We start from the raw sequence: 19,436 nt of genomic DNA on the forward strand, positions 1-19,436 counted from the left end.
CCACCCCGCCCCCCACTCCCACCCCCTGTAACAAAGTAGCCCTTCCACAGGGAAAGAGAACAATGTGTCTCCATTCCTCCAAGCATCCAACAGTTTGGTCAAGGATCTGTTTCATGAAAATGTGGCCCTTAACCCACCCCCAGGCCCCGCCCCCCCAAAGCTTGTCTTGGAGCTTAAAAATACAATGAAGTTAATTTTTAAAAACCTTTCATTGAGTTCCATGAGGCCCCTATTAATTTTATTGTTTCAATAAAGCATTTATTTAATTGTCTCCAGAAGGGCCCTGTTAAAGGCACAGATGTTACCTGAATCAGAAGGGAGAGAGAGCCAGGAGCCTTTTTTCACCCTTTTCCATTAGCACGTTAGCAGGATTCTGTTATTGGATTAACTGATTGTCACCTTAAAGTCCCACAGTGGAGCCCTGAGGGAATGGGACAGGAGGGCTCAGTTAAACTCCGAACAACCACAGGCCGCAGTTTCAGGGAGCCAGGCTCAGTCGATACGGTTTGGACTAAGACAAAAGAGGTCTATTTGTGGTTGCTTTCCCACTGGTAAGGAGACGCTTGCGGTTTAGCCTCTAATGTACGACCGATGTCTGTCATTCGGACAATAAGCACTTTACTAGATGTGTGGCGCCCAAACCATAATCGGGGAAGCATTCAAATTCACTAGCCGAAGACCTGTACCACCACTGCTTGGAGCTTGAAACACCCACCAGAGAACAAGATGAAACCCCACCCTTATGGTGCTTACGTAGGAATGAGGGGAGGCTAGAGGCAGGCAAGGAAAACTATGACAGATGTGGCAAGATCGTTTCAGAAAACAGTGTCTTGAGAACGTAAAGCAGGGCAGCATGATGGACAGTGGTCAGAGGAGGCCTGTCTGATGAGAAAGATGTTGGAAGCTGGAGACAGAGAAGGAGCCCACCCTTCCTGGGGAGGTCTGGGGTGTCAGCAGGGCTCTATAGGCAAAGGCAATAACAGTGCCAGCATCCAGGGGCCCTGTTTCCGAGAGGACTGTCGCCAAACGGCTAAGAAATTAGAAAGCTACAGCAGAAGGGGAGGCCTCAGGGTCTTCTTTTCATCAAGAATATTTAGGGCAGGAGTGATGACTCTGTGGCAGTGCAAGAAGGAGAAACTGAGTTTGAATCCCCAAGACTCACCAAGTAGCACTTCTGTAACGCCAGAGCTCCTACTGGGCCAGCTAGCTCTCACTATACGCAAAGTCCCTGTATCAACCAAGATGGACAGGGACTGACACCCAACGCTGTCCTCTGACCTTTACAGCTGTGCTTTGGAACATGTGCCCCCAATTCATACACACACACACACACACACACACACACACACACACACACACACACCACCCTACACATGAAAAGATTTTTTTTTTAATGTCAAGACTGGGACTGGCTGAGTGTGGTAGTACACACTTGGACTCCCATCACTTGGGAGGCAGAGAGGCAAACAGATGACAAATTCAAGGCTAGTCTTAACTATACAGCAAGTTCCAGGCAAGTCTGGGCTACCAAGCAATACCTGTCTCAAAAGAAAAAGAGAGAGAGAGAGAGAGAGGATATGTTAGCTGGGTGGTGGCGGGGCATGCCTTAAGTAGTCCCAGCACTCAGGACTCTGTGAGTTCAAGACCAGCCTGGTTCCAGGACAAGCCAGGACTATACAGAGAAACCCTGTCTCAAAAAAAACAAGGACAGAGAGAGAATATGTCAAGAAATACCACAGGACAGAGACTAAAGTAGATGATTAAGACACAGGGCTGAGCAGGGGGCAGGTGACCACAGCAGGAACTTTAAGTCCCATTGTTCTCAGATTCTACAGGGAGATAAAGCAGGAAGCCAAAATGAAGCTTAGTCCCAGCCCTGGGCCATTTGTGGCAGAGCTTGTATGGTAAGAATAAGCTATTAGCTAGACGGGAGAAGAACTCCTAAGATTGGTGAAGCCACCGGCTGGGCTGCCACTCCGGAGTCAGGAAGTACTTGTGCATACAAGAATCCAAGAAGTAGGTTGCGCCGGGCGTTGGTGGCGCACGCCTTTAATCCCAGCACTCGGGAGGCAGAGGCAGGCGGATCTCTGTGAGTTCGAGACCAGCCTGGTCTACCGAGCGAGTTCCAGGACAGCCTCCAAAAGCCACAGAGAAACCCTGTCTCGAAAAACCAAAAAAAAAAAAAAGAAAAAAAAAAAGAAGTAGGTTGCACCTAACTGTAAGAGCCAGCCAAATTACTCTCCAAATGATGGGGATCATCAAAGATTTTTCCAGTAGGAAAATGACGTGTTTGAAGCAGTGCTCTTGGCAGATGAATCTGGTGCCCATGCACGCTCTGAGATGGGAAGAGACCCAATCCTGGGAGATTATGTGAGGAAGGGCCCAGGCTTCAGGGATAAAGAAAAAAGAAGAAGAAGAAAAGGAACCAATCCAAATGACAGGTTTTGTTTTAGGTTTTTCGGGGGTCTGTTGTTGTTGTTTAACAGGCCAGGATTGGGGTTTGAGCTTGCAAACATCAGGAGTCCCAAGGTGTCTAACCTTGAGCCCCACTGCAAAAAAAAGCCAGGAAAGCTGGTGGGGGAGGGGCTGATGGGTCCACAAGGATCTGTGTGAGCCTTCACCCTCCTGTCAGGGTCAGAGTGGTCACCGCCACAGATGGGGCTGGAGGAGCAGGCAAGATGCCTCTCACATCCCAGTACAGGTAATCTCCTCTAATGGAGGGATTTTGTGTAATTTTTACTTCCTTTTGTGTGTGTGTGTGTGTGTGTGTGTGCGCGCGCGCTTGCGCGCTTTTTTCCCCGAATTTTTCAAATAATTATTTTAATTCCACACAGACTCCCAGAGTCAAGTTAACCCTTTGTCAGCTATCATTTCTGAGTGTTGTATTCCCCCTCATCCTCAGAGCAGACCAGGGAGGTGTGATTACAGAACCCTCTGGGGTTTCTGAAGTATTCTGTGGTGTAGAAGTTGCCTAAGCCTGTGGTGTAGAGGTTGCAGAACCTCTTCTAAGTGCCTATAGCTATTCTCTCCATACTTGTCCCCATAGATTCTTTGTCCCCATAGCTACTGGCTCCAGAAGGTTGTGACTCGCCTCCGTCCTTTAAATTCTATAACAGCCCCACAGCACCGCACATTTACCTTCTAACCAAGATGGCAGCTCTGGGCTTGGAAAAGTTATCTGTGGGACTTTTGTTGCAGAATCAGCTCAGACTGGCCAGATGGTGAGCTACAATACAGGCCAAAGAGGGAATTCCCAGCAGACCCTCAGCCGTGAGAGGCCTCTGCCTCCTGGGAGTTGTCTTCAGGCACCTCACACCTTACATCAGCTCTCTCATCATGAAAATTGGAGATAATGATAGCATTTATCTCCTACAGTTGTTAAGTAGATTATATGATAATGGCAATTGTTTAGTAAGTGTGCTCTATCATTAGTATTAATAAGAACAATAAAATAATAAATCTTTACGACCAAACCTTGTTACCTGCAGGCTAAAGTGACTTTAATGAACCTCTCTCTGCCTTGGCTTCCATTGGTGCCATCCTCTCTGTCTCTCTCTGTGTCTCTTTTTCTCTATCTCTCTCTGACTCTCTGTCTCTGTCTCTTTCTCTCTCTCTCTCTCTATATATATATATCTGTCTATCTCTCTGTCTACTCTGTCTCTATGTCTCTGTCTCTGTCTATCTCTCTGTCTCTCTCTCTAGGACTAGGTTTTTTTCCCCCTAGAAACTAATGAAAAGCTGGAAAAAACCCGGGGATCTGGGTTACTGCTGCTTTGACAGATCCCTGAAACCCACAAGCCTCATCATTGTCTACAAAATGAGCACTCTTTCTGACCTCGTGGTATGTGACAAGGAGACGGGGCCTTTCCTGGTTGCGATCCGGCCCTACGTGCAGCCCTCCCGATGTGCTGATTCTCCGTCAGGGTCAGGAAGCCCCTTCACTTCCCACATTCTCCTTCACGTAGGCCCTACTGGTTTGAGATAGATCTTCCCAGTTATGCTGTGAACTCCTGAGAGGGGCCAGGAAGGTGGGGTTTAAATAAGTCCACCAGACCCAAGACAAAGGAGAAATAGGTATTTATTAGGGAAGCACTTACAAGTAAGAGTAAATAGTGCCTTGGTCTTCCTGCTCCAGAAGATGCAGTTCCTGCCCCTCTGATGCTCTCCTCAACCCAAGAGAGCGCGCCCGCAGCTCCTCTACCTTATAATGGGTCAGGTTTTCACATGAAACCACACCCAGAGGGTGTGGCCGCCACTACAAGTTCACTGGCAAGGCAAGATGCCACTACAGGGCCACAGAGCCAAGGCTCTCTTGACTAGGCATAGCACCGTCCTCCCATGTGCCCCCAGGACAAAGAGGGGAGCAGATGAGAGAGAATTTCCCACCCTCTAAGTTAGAGCCAGGTGCATACTCGGTGCCCTCCCTCTTGGTGGTTCCCTCCTCCACCTCCCAAGCTGCAGCAAAGTGGTTGGATTCATACAGCCAGGCCGTGATGATGCCCTCCTTTAATCCCAGCACTCAGGAGGCAGTGATTCTCTATGAGTTTGAGGCCAGCCTGGTGTACAGAGCTAGTTCTAGGACAGCCAGGGCTACACAGAGGAAACCTGTCTTGAAAAAAACAAAAAGAGTGTGTATGTATGGGGCGGGGTCCTTCTCCTTGACCATGGTTTAGGAGAAACGTTCCTCTATCTGCTCAGGGAGCATTGGTTGGCCAGAGAAGGTGTGATATGTCATCTCTAGCCACAACCTGCACAGCTGCCTCCAGACCTGGCTGTTGTGTGCCCCAAGGAAGCGTCTGCTCCACCAGCTCCTGCCAGGGTCTATCCGTCCCCGCTTATGGATGGCCAACTCTCCAGCTCTCCAGCTCCGTCTGCCCAGGACAGGCAGAAGCCCTTTTTCCTTCCCACCTCCCTGCTTCTCCGTTCAGTTCAGGGTCCCAGCCCCAAAGTCAACCGCTTGCTCACACCTTCTCTAAGCTAACATTTTACCACAGAGTTCGGCCACAGCAGGCACAACCTTAGAAAGCTGGAAAGGGGAGGGGAGGAGAGCACCCAAGGCACCCTGAGCAGCGGGTGCAGCTCAGGAGGCAGCTCACAAGATCAGGCCTAGTCAAGAGCAGGAAGCCCCTGGACAGGCCCTGGTGCTGAGGAGGCACTGTAAGCCAGCCAAGCTGTGGGAGCCCTCAGAACATTCTTGGTTCCTGGGTTGAGAGGGGGCCTTGCCCCATGGAATAACTGTAGGGCTGAAGGGGCTCAAGTTCCCAGGCAGAGCCCCACCCAAGGAGGGACGAAGCTATTCTCCGGATAGTCGCCGTCTCTCCTGGGCACTGCTTTCTCCATCTTTGACTGACTACCTCACTCAAGATTCCTTCCAGGTTTTTTCTGCCCATGTTTCTGCATCTTCCTCTATCTCCATCCAGTCCTTCTCATTTCCCCAACCCCATCTCCCGTAATTTCTTGGGAATTCGGACTTGGGGCTCCCTTACGTCCTGTAGGTAAGAAACCCGACCGCCATGTCTGTTTCTTTAAATATATATTTTGGGAAGGTCATCTTTACTTCCCACCTGAGGGAGGTGGAGGAACATGCTGCCTAGCTGTGCCCATCCCCACCCCACCCCATTCTTTAGAAAGAGGTCCCCCTCCCTCAGTACCTGGCCCCAAGGAGGACAGGGCTGAGGCTGGCCCCTGCTCTTGGTTACTGTGGCATCAGAAGGCTGAACCCCAGGCCTTCTGTTAACTCATCACAGTATGGGGAAGGGCCTTTCTGATGAACTGCTAGGCTGTTGGTTCTGGGAAAAATGAATACTCCATATTGGAAGGGAGCCTGGAAGGCCGAGCAATTTCTCCAGTGGAAACCAGGGGGCAAAGGAGTCGAAGCCAATTCTGCCTTGAGGAAGCCAACCACGTTGTCTACCACATCAAAAATGTTTATTTGTTGTTGTTAATGCTAGATTGTCACGCCTTTAATGCCAGCACTTGGGAGGCAGAGGCAGGTGGATCTCTGTGAGTTCGAGCCTGCCTGGTCTACAGAGTGAGTGCCAGGATAGGCCCCAAAGCTACACAGAGAAACCCTGTATCGAAAAACAAACAAACAAAAATACTAGATTGCACATACTGAGCAATCTCAATTGGGATTGAATCTCTGACTTCAAATCCAGAGTTCTTCCCACAACTTTTCCTACACCCGAGCAAAGGACTCCAGACATTTTTGTATAGGAGATAAAGCCTCAGGGTTCCATACACCCTCCAGATCCCAGGGTCCCACGGATCCTGGCTAAACAGAAGTGTTGTCTCCAGCTCACTACTTTCTGGAAAAGCATGAAGTAGCAGCTGAGGAAACTGAAGGGAAGGGCAAGGAGGAGGCACTCCAGGAAGGCTAACTTGGAACAGTAGGGGATCATGGGAAGAGGCAGAGGGTGGCCAAAAGGCAGGCAGCACTAGCTTCGAGGCTGGAGAATGTGGCATTCTCTGAGGGGAAAGAAAGGGGGGGGGCTGTATGGAGAGCTAGTGGAAGCTCATGGAAGCCCAGATTACCAGTTCAGTTGATCCTCCACGTGTTTCAGCAGGAAAAGCAACTCGCCACCAGAGGTGTCAGGGACCTGGGCTGGAAGGAAAGGGGCAGTCCAATACAGGCAGCCCAGAAAAGCGGTGCCTTGGAGAAGTCTAGGCCAGCCACCTCCTTCCCAAGCACCGGTATCCTGGCCAGTATGTTGCATTTGAGTGGGACGAAGGGAAGAGAAAGAACACATAATCTAAAGTATGGAGCCCTGTTAAGCAATTGCTGGCCTAAAGGCTGCTGGTGGGGTCCAGGTTGGGGAAAGAGTAGGAAGAGCAGGACGCCGCTGTTGGAAGCTGTGTCGAGAAATAGCACCCGGCTCTGAGCAGGACACTGGCCTGTGAGGCCCAGGCTGTGGTGTGGACCCTGCCAGGCCTTTCTTTTTCATGGCTGGACAAACATAGATGAAGGAACAGTAGCTTTTCACAAGTGTTACTACTTCCCAGTTCTTTGAAATAACTCCTCTCCTTGGGTGGCTGGCGCGCGTACGCGCGCACACACACACACACACACACACACACACACAAACAATCAAAATTTGGTTAAGAACGGTCAATTCCAAAGGTTGGATATCTTTCTTTCAGCATCCAAAATCCTGTTCCCGTCTGGGATGGTGTGTGCCTGTGTGTCTCAGGGAGGCAGTGCGGTCGGAGGGTCTTTGTTTCCGTATATGAGGCTCCTGTTTGCAGGGCTTCTGAGTCTGCATCGTAGGTACATTTATGTCTATTTCTCTGGCCCTTGTTGTGCACTGAACTTTCAAACCATAACAGAAAACACCAAAAGCTTGGCAGAGATATCATAGGAATAATTATCCAATTTCAGAACATGTTATTATAATACCTACATGATGTGTAATGAAGTTAACAATGTTCACGTTATATTCACCAACTCTGAGCTGTACACCCACAATGCCTGTCCCTCCTCGGGGAGGCTTCTCCAAGACATGAAACTCTGAGCTGCACACCCACAATGCCTGTCCCTCCTCGGGGAGGCTTCTGCAAGACATGAAACTCTGAGCTGTACACCCACAATGCCTGTCCCTCCTCAGGGAGGCTTCTGCAAGACATGAAACTCTGAGCTGTACACCCACAATGCCTGTCCCTCCTCGGGGAGGCTTCTGCAAGACATGAACACTCAGAGGTTCCAAAGAAAGCTTTTCAAGGAATCTGCCCCCCCCCACTACGACTTTCTCAAAGATCGCCATGTCTGGTTGTGTAGCCGGCTTGTGAAATTGTGGGAAGGCAGGCACACCTATCTTGGGATGATAGCTGGTCCTCACACTCCTTGAGCAGACTGTGGAATTGCAAGGAAATGGCAGTCATGTTGGGGTCACCCAGGTAGACAGGGGATTTCTGACCCACCCAGCTCCCCCTCTTCCCTGGGGTGCTTTGTCTCAATTGAGGCTGAGTTTAAGGGGACTGTTTACTGTTTGCTGCTGTTCCGTGTTGACTTTAGCCAGTAGCTCTGTTTACAAACCCAGGTTGGTTTTCTCAGTACAGTTAATTAGACCAAAGACATCTGGTGTGTGTGTGGGGAGGGCATCTGCTCAGAGCACCCCCCCACACACACACACACTCCTCCCGGCAGCTATGGGCCAGAGCGGGGCGGAGCAGCTTAAACAGGAACAGACCGACGTACCGGACTCCATCAAACCCAAATCTCTCAGGGGGAATCATGGCTCCCTTCAACCTGCCTTTTCCATGACTAATAAGTCAGCATGGTCCCCACTTTCTGAGTCTTAGGGGACCACAAAGTCAAAGCCAGAAGGCCTACCTCAATAGGATCACAGACTAAGCATAAGAAACTTGCCCCCTCCCCTTCCATGTTCAAAAGAACTAGTCAGAAATTTCTATTCCCTTTCTGATCGCAGGGATCCTCCCTGCGTTCCACTGGAATGTGAGCCCTCTTAAGGGAAAACCCCCTCTCCCTAGAAAGCCCCTCAAGAAGAAGGTTCTAGATTCCTCCCCCACCCCTAAACTTTACCCCCACCTGGTCTCCTCCTCCTATCCTTGACACTGCCGGAAGAAAGAGATTTTCTCGTCCAGAGGAAAGCTGGAGGGATCCCGAGGAGGCGAGAGGACCTAGGTGCTCAGTTTCAGGGCCCCAGGGAAGCGGAGAGCCGCGAGGGGGAGGGGCAGCGGCTTATCTCCCAGGAGGGGGGAGCTCACTCCAAACAGCTAATGCACTGGGGTGTGAAAGCCCCTCAATTAGCACTAATGATGCAATCAGGGAGGGAGGAGGAGGGACCAGAAGTTCTGATGGAGTCAGCACCAACTTACACACAGGGCACACACACACTGCCTTCCTGGGACCCAGCAGCCCCTTCAAGACACGCGGACGCACACACTCCACAGACCGACGTGTGTGGACACCAATGCGCTCGCCGCATACGGTTCCAAATCCCCCTCTGGCGGCTCCGAGACCGGGGATCTCCGGGATGGGGGTGGAGCTCGTCTGTCTAGATGTGGCGATTCGGGGGACCAGGCAAATGAGATGGCACGTTGAACAGAACCTCTCGGAAACCTCATGATTAACCCGGAGACCACAGTTCCCACCCCTCGCGCTCTCGCAGGTGCCGGGCTGCCTCCCCAGACCGCCGCCCTTCACCACACCCAGAACCCGGGCTGTCCCCGAGCAGCCTCACCCGCAGAAGGCGGAACCCCTACGCCCTCCCCCGCGCCCAGCCCCAAAGCCCCGAGCCCTCCGAAACACACACACCACACACACCAGGAGGCAGCCGTGCACCCCCTGTGACCCCCACACCCAGGCCTTGGCGGCTCGCCCCTCGGAGCCGGTTACCCGCCGGCCTCGCCCCTCCAACTCCCCGCACCCTGCCGGCCAGCTCCGCTTTCGGCCGGCCTCCGGGTCCCGTTATCCCGCCTCGCCTCGGGCTTGGAGCCCGTGCACGCCGCTCGCCGCCGCCCCCTCCCCCGCTCCCCGGCCTGAGCTCCCGGGGCCGCGCGCTGGGCAGGGCCGGAGCCGCCTCCGCGCCGCTTCCCAGGCCCCGCTGGCCGCGGGAGGAGGTCCCGCTGTCAGTCAGCGGGGAAGGCCGGCCCGGGCGGCCGGAGGGGGCGGCGCCGAGGACGGGCTCGGCCGGGCGCTGGGAGGCGCTGGCGGAGGGGCGGGCGGGCGAGCGGGGAGGGGGGGGAGGTGGCTCCGGGCCTTATAAGCGGCGGGGGCAGGGCGGGAAGGAGGCAAGTGTCAGGCCGATGTGCCGCCCGCCGGGGGCCGGGGTCGGGGCTGCCCGGGCCATGCGCGCGGGCTGGGTAGGGGGCCGGCGCGGCGCGAAGCGGAGTCGCCTCGGAGCCTGAGCCGCCCGGGGCCGGGGGCCGGGGAGCCCTGCGCGCGGCCGGCCGGGGGGGAGGGGAGCGATGCGGCGCCGGCGGGCGGCAGTGGCCGCGGGTTTCTGCGCCTCCTTCTTGCTGGGCTCCGTTCTCAACGTGCTCTTCGCACCGGGCTCGGAGCCTCCGAGGCCAGGCCAGTCCCCGGGACCCTCGGCAGCCCCGGGCCCGGGCCGTCGCGGGGGTCGTGGGGAGCTAGCCCGGCAGATCCGAGCGCGCTACGAGGAGGTGCAGCGCTATTCCCGTGGGGGCCCCGGGCCGGGTGCCGGGCGGCCGGAGCGGAGGCGCCTGATGGACCTGGCTCCGGGAGGGCCGGGCCTGCAGCGTCCCCGGCCCCCGCGGGCCCGGCCCCCGCCCGACGGCGCTCCGGGCTGGCCCCCTGCTCCCGGCCCGGGCTCCCCCGGCCCGGGCCCGCGCCTGGGCTGCGCCGCGCTCCGCAACGTGTCTGGCGCGCAGTACGTGGGCTCAGGCTACACTAAGGCTGTGTACCGGGTCCGCCTGCCCGGCGGCGCCGCGGTGGCGCTTAAAGCAGTGGACTTCAGCGGCCACGATCTGGGCAGCTGCGTGCGCGAGTTCGGGGCGCGAAGGGGCTGCTATCGCCTGGCGGCCCACAAGCTGCTCAAGGAGATGGTGCTGCTGGAACGGCTGCGGCACCCCAACGTGCTGCAGGTACGAGAGTGGGGTTCTGGGATGAGGGGGCTGGCTGGTCACTCTGAAAGACTCCTTGGTCTTACAGAGTTAAGTCACGAGGCGTCAATGACCCTCCCGGTTGCAGCTAGGTGCAGAACCCAGATCGGGGCACTACTGAGCGTCACCCAGCCTGCCTCTCACCCTTTGGGTCAAACATTCTACCCAACTTGCACGCATCCCTTACAGACAGAGGCAAGGGCAGGAAGGGGCCCAAACTGGTGGTAGGGCAGTGAGTAAGGAGGTATGACCACATAGGACCCTGCTGCTGGCTGAAGCTGACGGTTCAACACCAGAGAGGTATCTCCAGTCATAGTGACCTCAAGCCCAGCATTCGGCTTCAGTCAACTCCCAGCTGCAGCAACGGGATCCCCCATATTGTTAGAGCCCGAACCCCGCTTCTTTCAAAGTCCCGTGACATGTCTGGCTTTGGTGGGAAGGGCTGAAAAGAGACCCGTGTGTCTAACTTGATTCCCGGGAGAGTCACTCATCCCTCACCCGGCTCACAGATCAGTAAAAGGGATAAAAGAGGCCAGAAAATCACAACCTTTCCCAGAAGTGACCGTGGGCTTTCCTGGGACTTCAAGTGGGTCCATCTGAGGCACCAAGGCAGCCTCGGGGTCTTAGGCCAGAAGACTTAAGGTCTGCCAGTCTGAATGCCACACTCTTCCAACTGTACTGAGCCAGGAGACCAGAAAGTTAAAAAAGCCAGATGCATGCCTTCCTACTAGGAAACTTTGTGTCCCTGTTCCCTGGGGACCCAGGCAGGAAGGGTGACACCCCGCCCCAAGCCCTACCCCTGACCCTCCAAGACTTAGACCGGGTCTTCACCGTGCCAGCCCCATCCAAACACAGCTCCTCTGAAGGCTCTGCCTGGGATAAGACAGACTGCTCCCTCTGCCTGTGTCTGAGCTTACTGAAGGGGACCCCTGACTGCAACTCCCAGCTCTGAATCCCACCCACCTCACAGCCCCTCACACGCACCTTCCATGCCCAAAGAGCTGACCAGAAGCCCAGCAGACACCCCTTCTTTCCTCAGTGGTGAGAAGGGGGCCCCGGGCCTGCAGGGATCTGTGGGCCATATGGAATAGAAGAGGCCGGAGTGCTACTTGTACTCCTAGTGGCTCCAAGTCTTCCTAGGACATACCCCCCCCCCAATCCTGGCCAGACACTTGTGACAAGCTCTGCCGAGGTGCTAGGCCCTGCATTGGTCCCAGGCAGCTGCCTGTTGTGTGTGTTGATGTCTGGCTATGGCTAACACTGGCTGGAGCTTAAGGGAGCCAGCAGCTGGTTACGTGGCCATTCTAACTGGGAGGACCTTGTTTTCTTTTCCTCTTCGGGTTCTTGAAAACTTTCTGGAAACCCAGTGGTGCCAGCCAGATTCTGAAGAGATGGAGAGGCCCTGAGTGACTTAGCAGGACACTCGGAGTTCATTAATTGCTCAGGGCCCTTTCACAGGACAGGTTTGACCTTCGGTGGGCCTCACTGGTCTCACCAAGCATTTCAACAAGGATCCGCTCACTCAGACCCACAGACAGGTCCGTCTCTGTAATTTGGTATCCTCCAGCATCGAGGGCACCAGAGAAAGACAAGACATTGCAGCAGAAGACACTTAACCCAAGCCCTCGCCAGCATGGCATCTCTCGGAACTGTGACCCCTCCAGCCTGAGGCTGAGGCTGGTTCCCTTAGAACAGGAGTAATAAGGGTCTTGTGGGAAAGTGGATGTCCCTGTTATGTCTTAAGAACTGCTTTGAGGGCGAGTTCCCCAAGTATTCTCTGACTCCCAGGCCATGTCCCTCTGACTTCTTCAAGTTCTGCTGCCTCTGTAGCCCATGCAGCCTGCCTTGGGCCTTCCTGCTCAAGAGGCCTCAGAGCCGTGTGCCAGGAACTAGAAATCCCGTTGTGTTGCTACCTCCTAATCATTTAAAATTTCAAAACCATTTGACTGTTTGCTGAACTAGGGAGGAGCCAGAGGACTTTCTAAAGTATGTCAGGCTCCGGATATCCCTCCCCCACCTCTGGGCCACCTGAAGTTAAGCTGTGGGCTCCACTAGTGAATCCAGAGCAGCACCGGAGACCTACCCTGCTCTTCCCAGCACAGACTCTGGTCACTAGGGGACAGCCTGGGGGATTCTGTCAGTCTTCAGGATCCTCTGTCCTCCACAGACATTCTCCTCACAGGATAGATGCCTCTGTGGCCCAGGGTCAAAGGGCACAAGAGTCTTCCCTGTCCTGATCCCATCATCCTGGGACCTCAGGCCTCAGATGGGCCCCCAGGCCTGCCTGGGCTGCAGATTCTGACCATACTAGAGTGTACCTCTCTTCCAGAAAGAACAAAAGATGCAACTGTGGTGCTCAAGCCTCATGCTTCCTGGTGGTGGTGGTGGGGGGTTTAATGGTGTCTTTTTATTTTTTCCTGAGGAGTGTTGATTAATACCTCGTTAACAGTGCATTTAACGACCTCCGGGTGTTCAATAACCTTCAGAAGTTTCCCACAAAAGCCCCAGACTGGAGCAAGAAAATGAGAACCAGGCCCCAGGGTTGCTGTCTTTACCTTCCCCGAAGCCCATCCTGGGTCTGGGGCCTCCCTGGGCCGATTGGGGTGTGGAAGGAAAAAGAAAAAGAGGTACCTAGGACAGGCCCTGGTCCTTGCACCACAGCCCAGGTAGCCTGGCAGAGAGAGTGTTTGGGGCAAGCAGGGCAGCTAGGAAGGGCAAGAAGACTGGCATGAGGAGCTGCTGGGTACTGGCATATTTAGGCCACGCTTCCTGGCCTCCATCTCAACCCTCCGCCACGGAGATCCTCACTTTCCCTTGTATGGCTTGGACAACTCGGCCTTTGTGCCCATGCTCCGTAGGGCGCTGGCTGTTTGGAGCCCATTGTGAGCCGGAGCTATGCAGTGCGTTAGGAGCAACATCGAGAAGCCGGCCTCCCTGTGGGATGTTAATGTGGGTGTCATGGCAAGGGTTTTTCCAATATGCTTTTTACTGGCCAGCTGGGTGATGCCAGAAGCCATCCCTCGGGTGAGAGAGAAGTACAGAGCATCTCATCACCATACACTCCCAAACAGACTTTCCCTGTGCTTCCCATTTATGTCACATGTCCAGATGTGCCTCTGTGCTTTGCAAAGTTGGGACGGTGGAGAAATTGACACGGGGGAGGGTATCAGATGATCATTTGCTGACAGAGGGTACAGGCTGTGGAACTGTGGTGACATCCGTTTGAATCCCAGCCCCTGTGTTTGTTAGCCGGATAACCCATTTAAGCAGCATAACTTCTCTTGAGCCGATTTCCCCACCCAAAATCGGACATTATGATAGTGGCCATGGGCCGCTAGGGTGATGATAAGAGCCAGGAGACTGCCAAGATGGCTCAGGAGGTAAAAGTGTGTGTAAAAGCGTGTGCCACCAAGCCTGACGGCCCGAGTTCACTCTCTAGAACCCACAGTGAAAGAGGAGAGCTGGCTCCTGCGAGTTGCCCTCTGACCTCAACACACACACTCGTCCATACCACACACACCACAATATTAATAGGCCAAAGTTTAAAAAACTGGATTGTGCCCGTAGCACATTACCTTGTTACATGGTGGCCAAGCCTGCCCGTCTCCCTGAGTAGCAAGAGGTGAGGGACTGGCTCTGCCGAACCAGAAGAAACTAAGGCTCTGGGAGCAGAGGCCAAAGTTCCCAGGAAACACTGCTCTTCCCTGGCTTGAGGGAAAGCAAAGGCACAGCATCTGATAGTCCAATCTCCCTCTGTCCCTGCCTCTCCCCTGTGACCTAATGGCCTGCCCCCAATCTCCCCCCAGCTCTATGGCTATTGCTACCAGGACAGTGAGGACATCCCGGACACGCTGACCACCATCACGGAGCTGGGCGCCCCCGTGGAAATGATCCAGCTGTTGCAGACTTCCTGGGAGGACCGATTCCGAGTAGGCCTGGGCTTTTTGTGGGGATGGTTCTCCCTTAGAAGGCAGTCCCCCAGAGCAGCCTAGACTTCTTAGCCCGGGAGGGAGGGAGGGAGGAGCTCAGCCGTAGGTCAAAGGGAGGTGGGAGGCCAGGTGGGGACCAGGAGAGGACCCTGGCGTTCTCCCTCCTCGCCACGGTGTGGGCGCACACGAGCACACCCCTACTGCTGCCTCACTCTTAGCCCATGCCGAGTGCATGGCTCGTCGGCCAGGGGTCAGTTGAAGATCAGTGATCTTTCCAAGACTCTGGCTGCAGCCTTTATGCTGCGGCAGAACCCTGGGAAAGAGGAAGGCCGATCCCTCCAAGCGAAACCCGGAACCCATGAGTCCATTGGGCCTGACCCAACCTCTGTGTCTACCCTCAGATCTGCCTCAGCCTTGGCCGTCTCCTCCATCACCTAGCCCACTCCCCACTGGGCTCAGTCACTCTGCTTGACTTCCGCCCTCGGCAGTTCGTGCTAGTGGATGGGGAGCTGAAGGTCACGGACCTGGACGACGCCCGGGTGGAGGAGACGCCGTGTACTAGTGTTGCTGACTGTATCCTCGAGTTTCCAGCCAGGAACTTCAGCCTGCCCTGCTCGGCCCAGGGCTGGTGTGAGGGCATGAATGAGAAAAGGAACCTCTACAACGCCTACAGGTGACGACCCTACATTTTGGGACTCCAGCCAACCAGGGACAATAACCTTGACCAGTGAAAACCATGGGGCCCCAGTCAAGAGAGAATGTGACTGCGGAGCTAAAAATAGAGAGTTCTGAGCTAGTTCGTAGGGGCAGCTGGAGGCGTCTTAAAATAGTGTCACACTCAGGGCCTAGGGCCGCCAGAACTGGCACGTCCCCTCTCTCCCCTAGCTCTTGACCTTTACAAAGCTTCTCACGGCTGAGAAACCCCAACTATGGGGTGCTACACCTCTGGGGTCAACCAGAGGACAGTGTGGATTGAAAGAGGAGGAAGGGTGGAGAAAGGGACCTCTGGTCCCAGTTTGGACAACGTTAGTCACAGTAGTCACAACTGTGCCCAATCCCATGCTTCAAGGCTGAGTGGAGTCCCTGGGATAGTGTGGACGTACCTGGTCCCTGTGGGAGGGTTCGGGCTCGCAGACCACACTCAAGTCTGACCCTATTGGAAGTGGGAGGGAGGACACACTGAAGTCTGACCCTACTGGAAGTGGGAGGGAGGACACACTGAAGTCTGGCCCTACTGGAAGTGGGAGGCAGGACACGCTTCCACAGGCTGGGCCCCTGAGCCTCTGCCCCATCTCTGCCGCAGGTTCTTCTTCACGTATCTCCTGCCCCACAGCGCCCCGCCTTCCCTCCGGCCTCTGCTGGGTACCATCGTCAATGCCACAGGTAAGCCTCGGGACCCATCTGCTCCCCGCCACCTGCCACTGCCCTGTCAGATGTGGGGACAAGAATGGCCCTGGCGATGCAAAGTCTAGGGCCTGTTATACCCTAAGACAACCTTCCGTGGTAAGGGCCCTCACGAGCCACCAGGCTTTGGGCCCTGGCTGTGGGGAGGGTCAGGAACCCGAGTATGTCATGATAACTATACTGTACTTTGCAGGGGAGCTCACCTGGGGGGTGGATGAGACCCTGGCCCAGCTGGAGACGGTACTGCACCTGTTCCGGAGTGGGCAGTACCTGCAGAATGCCACAGGCAGCGGTGCTGGTGAGTGACCGCAGGTGGGAGCAGGTGTAAGAATGAGTGACTTCCACCCACTGGGCTCTGGCTTACCCCTCTGGGGACACTTGTCACCAAAGGCCGCTCTCGGGGCTCCCTTGGGATCACTTAGACAGGGGAGCTGTCCCTTGAAGTCCCATCCCTGACTGAGCTAGAACAGTTAGCATTCGGCCTTCCTGTGAATGGCTTCAGACACCTCCGTGTGACTTAACCCCTGGCACCTCATTTTCCTCATCTGAGAATTGGGTTCAAGATGATTCACCTAGCAAAATTCTTACGGGGGATTAAATGGCCTGCAAGGTGTGTAAAAGCAATTAGCGCAGTTCCTATTGCACAGCTGGAACCCAATCCACATTTGCTTCTCTTCCCTTCCCCTGCACTCCTGGGGCTTGGAGGGCAGCTGGAGGAAGGGGGCAGGCAACTCTGAAGCCAGCCAAGAAGCCACTTCTCTCAGGGATGGGGAGAGTTACAGCTACTGTTGCAGGCAGCAGTCCCTCTACAGAAGCCTTAGGGTTTCCCGTGGTTGGCAGGGGGGCAAGGGGTGGGCAGCCTCTGTTTTCAAGGAGGCCTGGCCAGCCTTAGGGGTGGGGGAGCCCTCGTTAGCCCTGTAAATAAAGTTTAACGAGGTGAACAATGGCTGGCTCTGTCCCTGAGGACTCAGTTTATGGGGCCATAAATCACAGGCAACCCTGCCTGGACTTTGGTCTAGTCCCTGGCAGGAGAAGGAGGCAGGAGGGTGGGGTGACCAGAGGCCCAGGGCTTCTGCTTTATCAGTCAGCAACCGGGGCTCCCAGGGCAGTGGGAAAGTCCAGGGAGCCAGAGGCTCATTCTCAGCCTCTTGTGGAGCTCTTGCACACGCTGGATCTCTGGGGCTCTGCACCACAGGGAGACCTCAACCCTTCTCAGACACGTGAACCCTGAACTGCGATGCCTCTTAACCTTAAAACTCCTTTACTGGGGTCCCAGGCCTGTCTTAGAAGCTTAGCTGGGCTCTCCCCAAAGTCAGGACCAAGTATGTCAGAAGGGCTCTGAACCTTTGCAACACATGGGCAAGACTGGGATCTAGGATCTAGTCAAGAATCCTTAGGCCCCACCCCAGGCCTTCCCAAATCAGAACCTGCATTTTTAATCACACCGCATGGAAATACACACACACCATGATACTTGAGAAGTCCATTCCAAATGTCTAAAATGTCCCGACCTCAGACCCCAACATAGACAGCTGGTATCTCTGAGTATGTGCCTGGCCCGCATGTACCCCTGTTTATCCTGGACTGTTTAAATTAGCTAGGTGGCCTTAAATCTAAGAGATGTGTATGCCCTGAAATCTAAGCCTGTGCCTGGCTGTCAAGCCAGCTTGTGGAGCTCTGGCTGCCTTCATGTCCATGCTGGGCATGCTGGCCTGGACACCAGCTTTCAGATGAGCCTTCACCCGAGGCACACCGTTCTGTTATCTCCTTCATTCTTTAGAGTACCAGCGCCTTCCAGACAGTACCATCACACAGGAGGACTATCACTGCTGGCCCTCCTATCACCATGGCGGCTGCCTCCTGTCTGTGTTCAACCTGGCTGAGGCTGTGGATGTCTGTGAGAGCCACGCCCAGTGTCGTGCCTTTGTGGTCACCAACCAGACCACCTGGACAGGTGAGCCAGAGGGGGAGCGGGCGTCTCAAAGGAGTGGCTAGACTTCTCCAAAGGATGGGAAAGGTCGAGGGCCCCCTCAGAAAAGCCAGAGGGGAGGTAGAGATAGTGAGAGAAATGTATGTGTATATGAGTCCTTGAAGGCTTTATAGATAGTGGCCCTGCCTCCCAGGAGACAGTTACCGAGACCTGTAACCCCTCATCTCTGTCCCTAGGTCGGAAGCTGGTCTTTTTTAAGACTGGATGGAGCCAAGTGGTCGCCGATGCCGGCAAGACCACATATGTGAAGGCCCCTGGTTGATTGGTTGTGGGCTCAGCTGACTGGCTGGCATCTCTACCAGCCAGGCTTGCCTGCTGCGGGAGTGACTTGCACTACGAGATATTGCATATCACCTGGGAACCCCTGCAGACAAAGCTAATACCCCAGACCAACTGACATGACCAGGACAAATGTGCAATATGCAAAAATGTTAAAATGTGAGTTTGCCAGCTTAGGTCTGAGACGGTCGGGAGCTGCCTGCCTCTCGGGAGCTCTGGACTGTGCATGGGGCTCTGGCTAGTCTTAAGTGGGACAGTTCTGTGGGCAGCCCCACCACTGCATTCATGGTTCGAGAGTGTTGCCAGAACGCTGCCGGTGCTGCTGCTGCACAAGCCACAGTGGGCAGGAGCTGCTTGGGGGACAATCAGTCGCGGAATGTTCTCTCAGCTCAGCTCCAAATGGGGAGGTGCGGGATGGATACTCCAACCAAGATGTTGAGTGAACCGGTACCTGGGAAGGCTGTCTCTGGCCTGTCCCCAGAGGTTGCTCCTAGGCCAGCCCAGGGGTCACGGGCAGTGGTGCACACGTCCATATGAGCCGAGACTAGGGTGGAGGAGCAGATTGCATTTGAGCCAGGACCTGGGGTGGGGGTAGGGTCGCGGAGCCTTTCTGCCTCATTTGCTTTCAGTGAAAGCCACCAAGCAGCCAAAACCAGGCTCTCCCCCTCCTGGAGTTTGCATTTCCAGAAGCTTTTGTACTTCTTGTTCATTAAATTGTTTATTTTTGTAAAAAAATTAATCAATTAATAAAATGATGTTTCATGACAAATACTCTTCTCAGCCACGAGTTCTTGAGGAATTCCTTCCTCGGGCCCAGTTATGTTGCTGGTACATCTGGCTAGTGGTCTGTGTCTCATGGGGGTTGACACCTCTGAGGAGCGAGATCTCCCTGGCAAACACCGAAGATGCCATGGTGTGCTTTCAGCCTCTTCTCCCACGGTACCTACTTCCTGCTTGGACCTCCATGCCAGATCCTGAGGGAAGGACATGAGGGTGGATCCCTTTCTCCCCAGGAGGCTCTCATTGTAACACATTTGACTATGCACAAAGCCTTGGTCCAAGAGTGTCATCCTTATGGTAGGATGCTGGCCATCTTAATTAACTGCTGGGGACATAATTAAGAAGGGAGGAGGTAGCCAAACAACCTCCAGGAGCTTGGCTCTGCCCGGTGCACCCTAGATGTATAGTTCATCACCGCCGTCCACCACAAGTTCATAGGCACTTTTCTTTCTTAGAGCCTTTCTCTGAGC

At 54.7% G+C, this 19,436-nt stretch overlaps 1 protein-coding gene across 1 annotated transcript; it reads left to right on the plus strand.

The window, feature by feature from the left end:
- The first annotated feature begins 9,902 nt into the window (after positions 1-9,902).
- On the plus strand, positions 9,903-18,955 carry Pkdcc (protein kinase domain containing, cytoplasmic). The gene is made up of 7 exons (XM_005077250.4): positions 9,903-10,566; positions 14,391-14,513; positions 14,915-15,186; positions 15,817-15,896; positions 16,111-16,215; positions 17,698-17,871; positions 18,084-18,955. Exons 1-7 carry the CDS (start codon positions 9,928-9,930, stop codon positions 18,167-18,169), a joined length of 1,479 nt encoding a protein of 492 aa, XP_005077307.2. The 5' UTR covers positions 9,903-9,927; the 3' UTR covers positions 18,170-18,955.
- The last annotated feature ends 481 nt before the right edge of the window (positions 18,956-19,436 follow it).

The sequence above is a fragment of the Mesocricetus auratus genome, unplaced genomic scaffold, assembly GCF_017639785.1.
Source record: "Mesocricetus auratus isolate SY011 unplaced genomic scaffold, BCM_Maur_2.0 Super-Scaffold_100676, whole genome shotgun sequence".
Classification (NCBI taxonomy): Eukaryota; Metazoa; Chordata; class Mammalia; order Rodentia; family Cricetidae; genus Mesocricetus; species Mesocricetus auratus.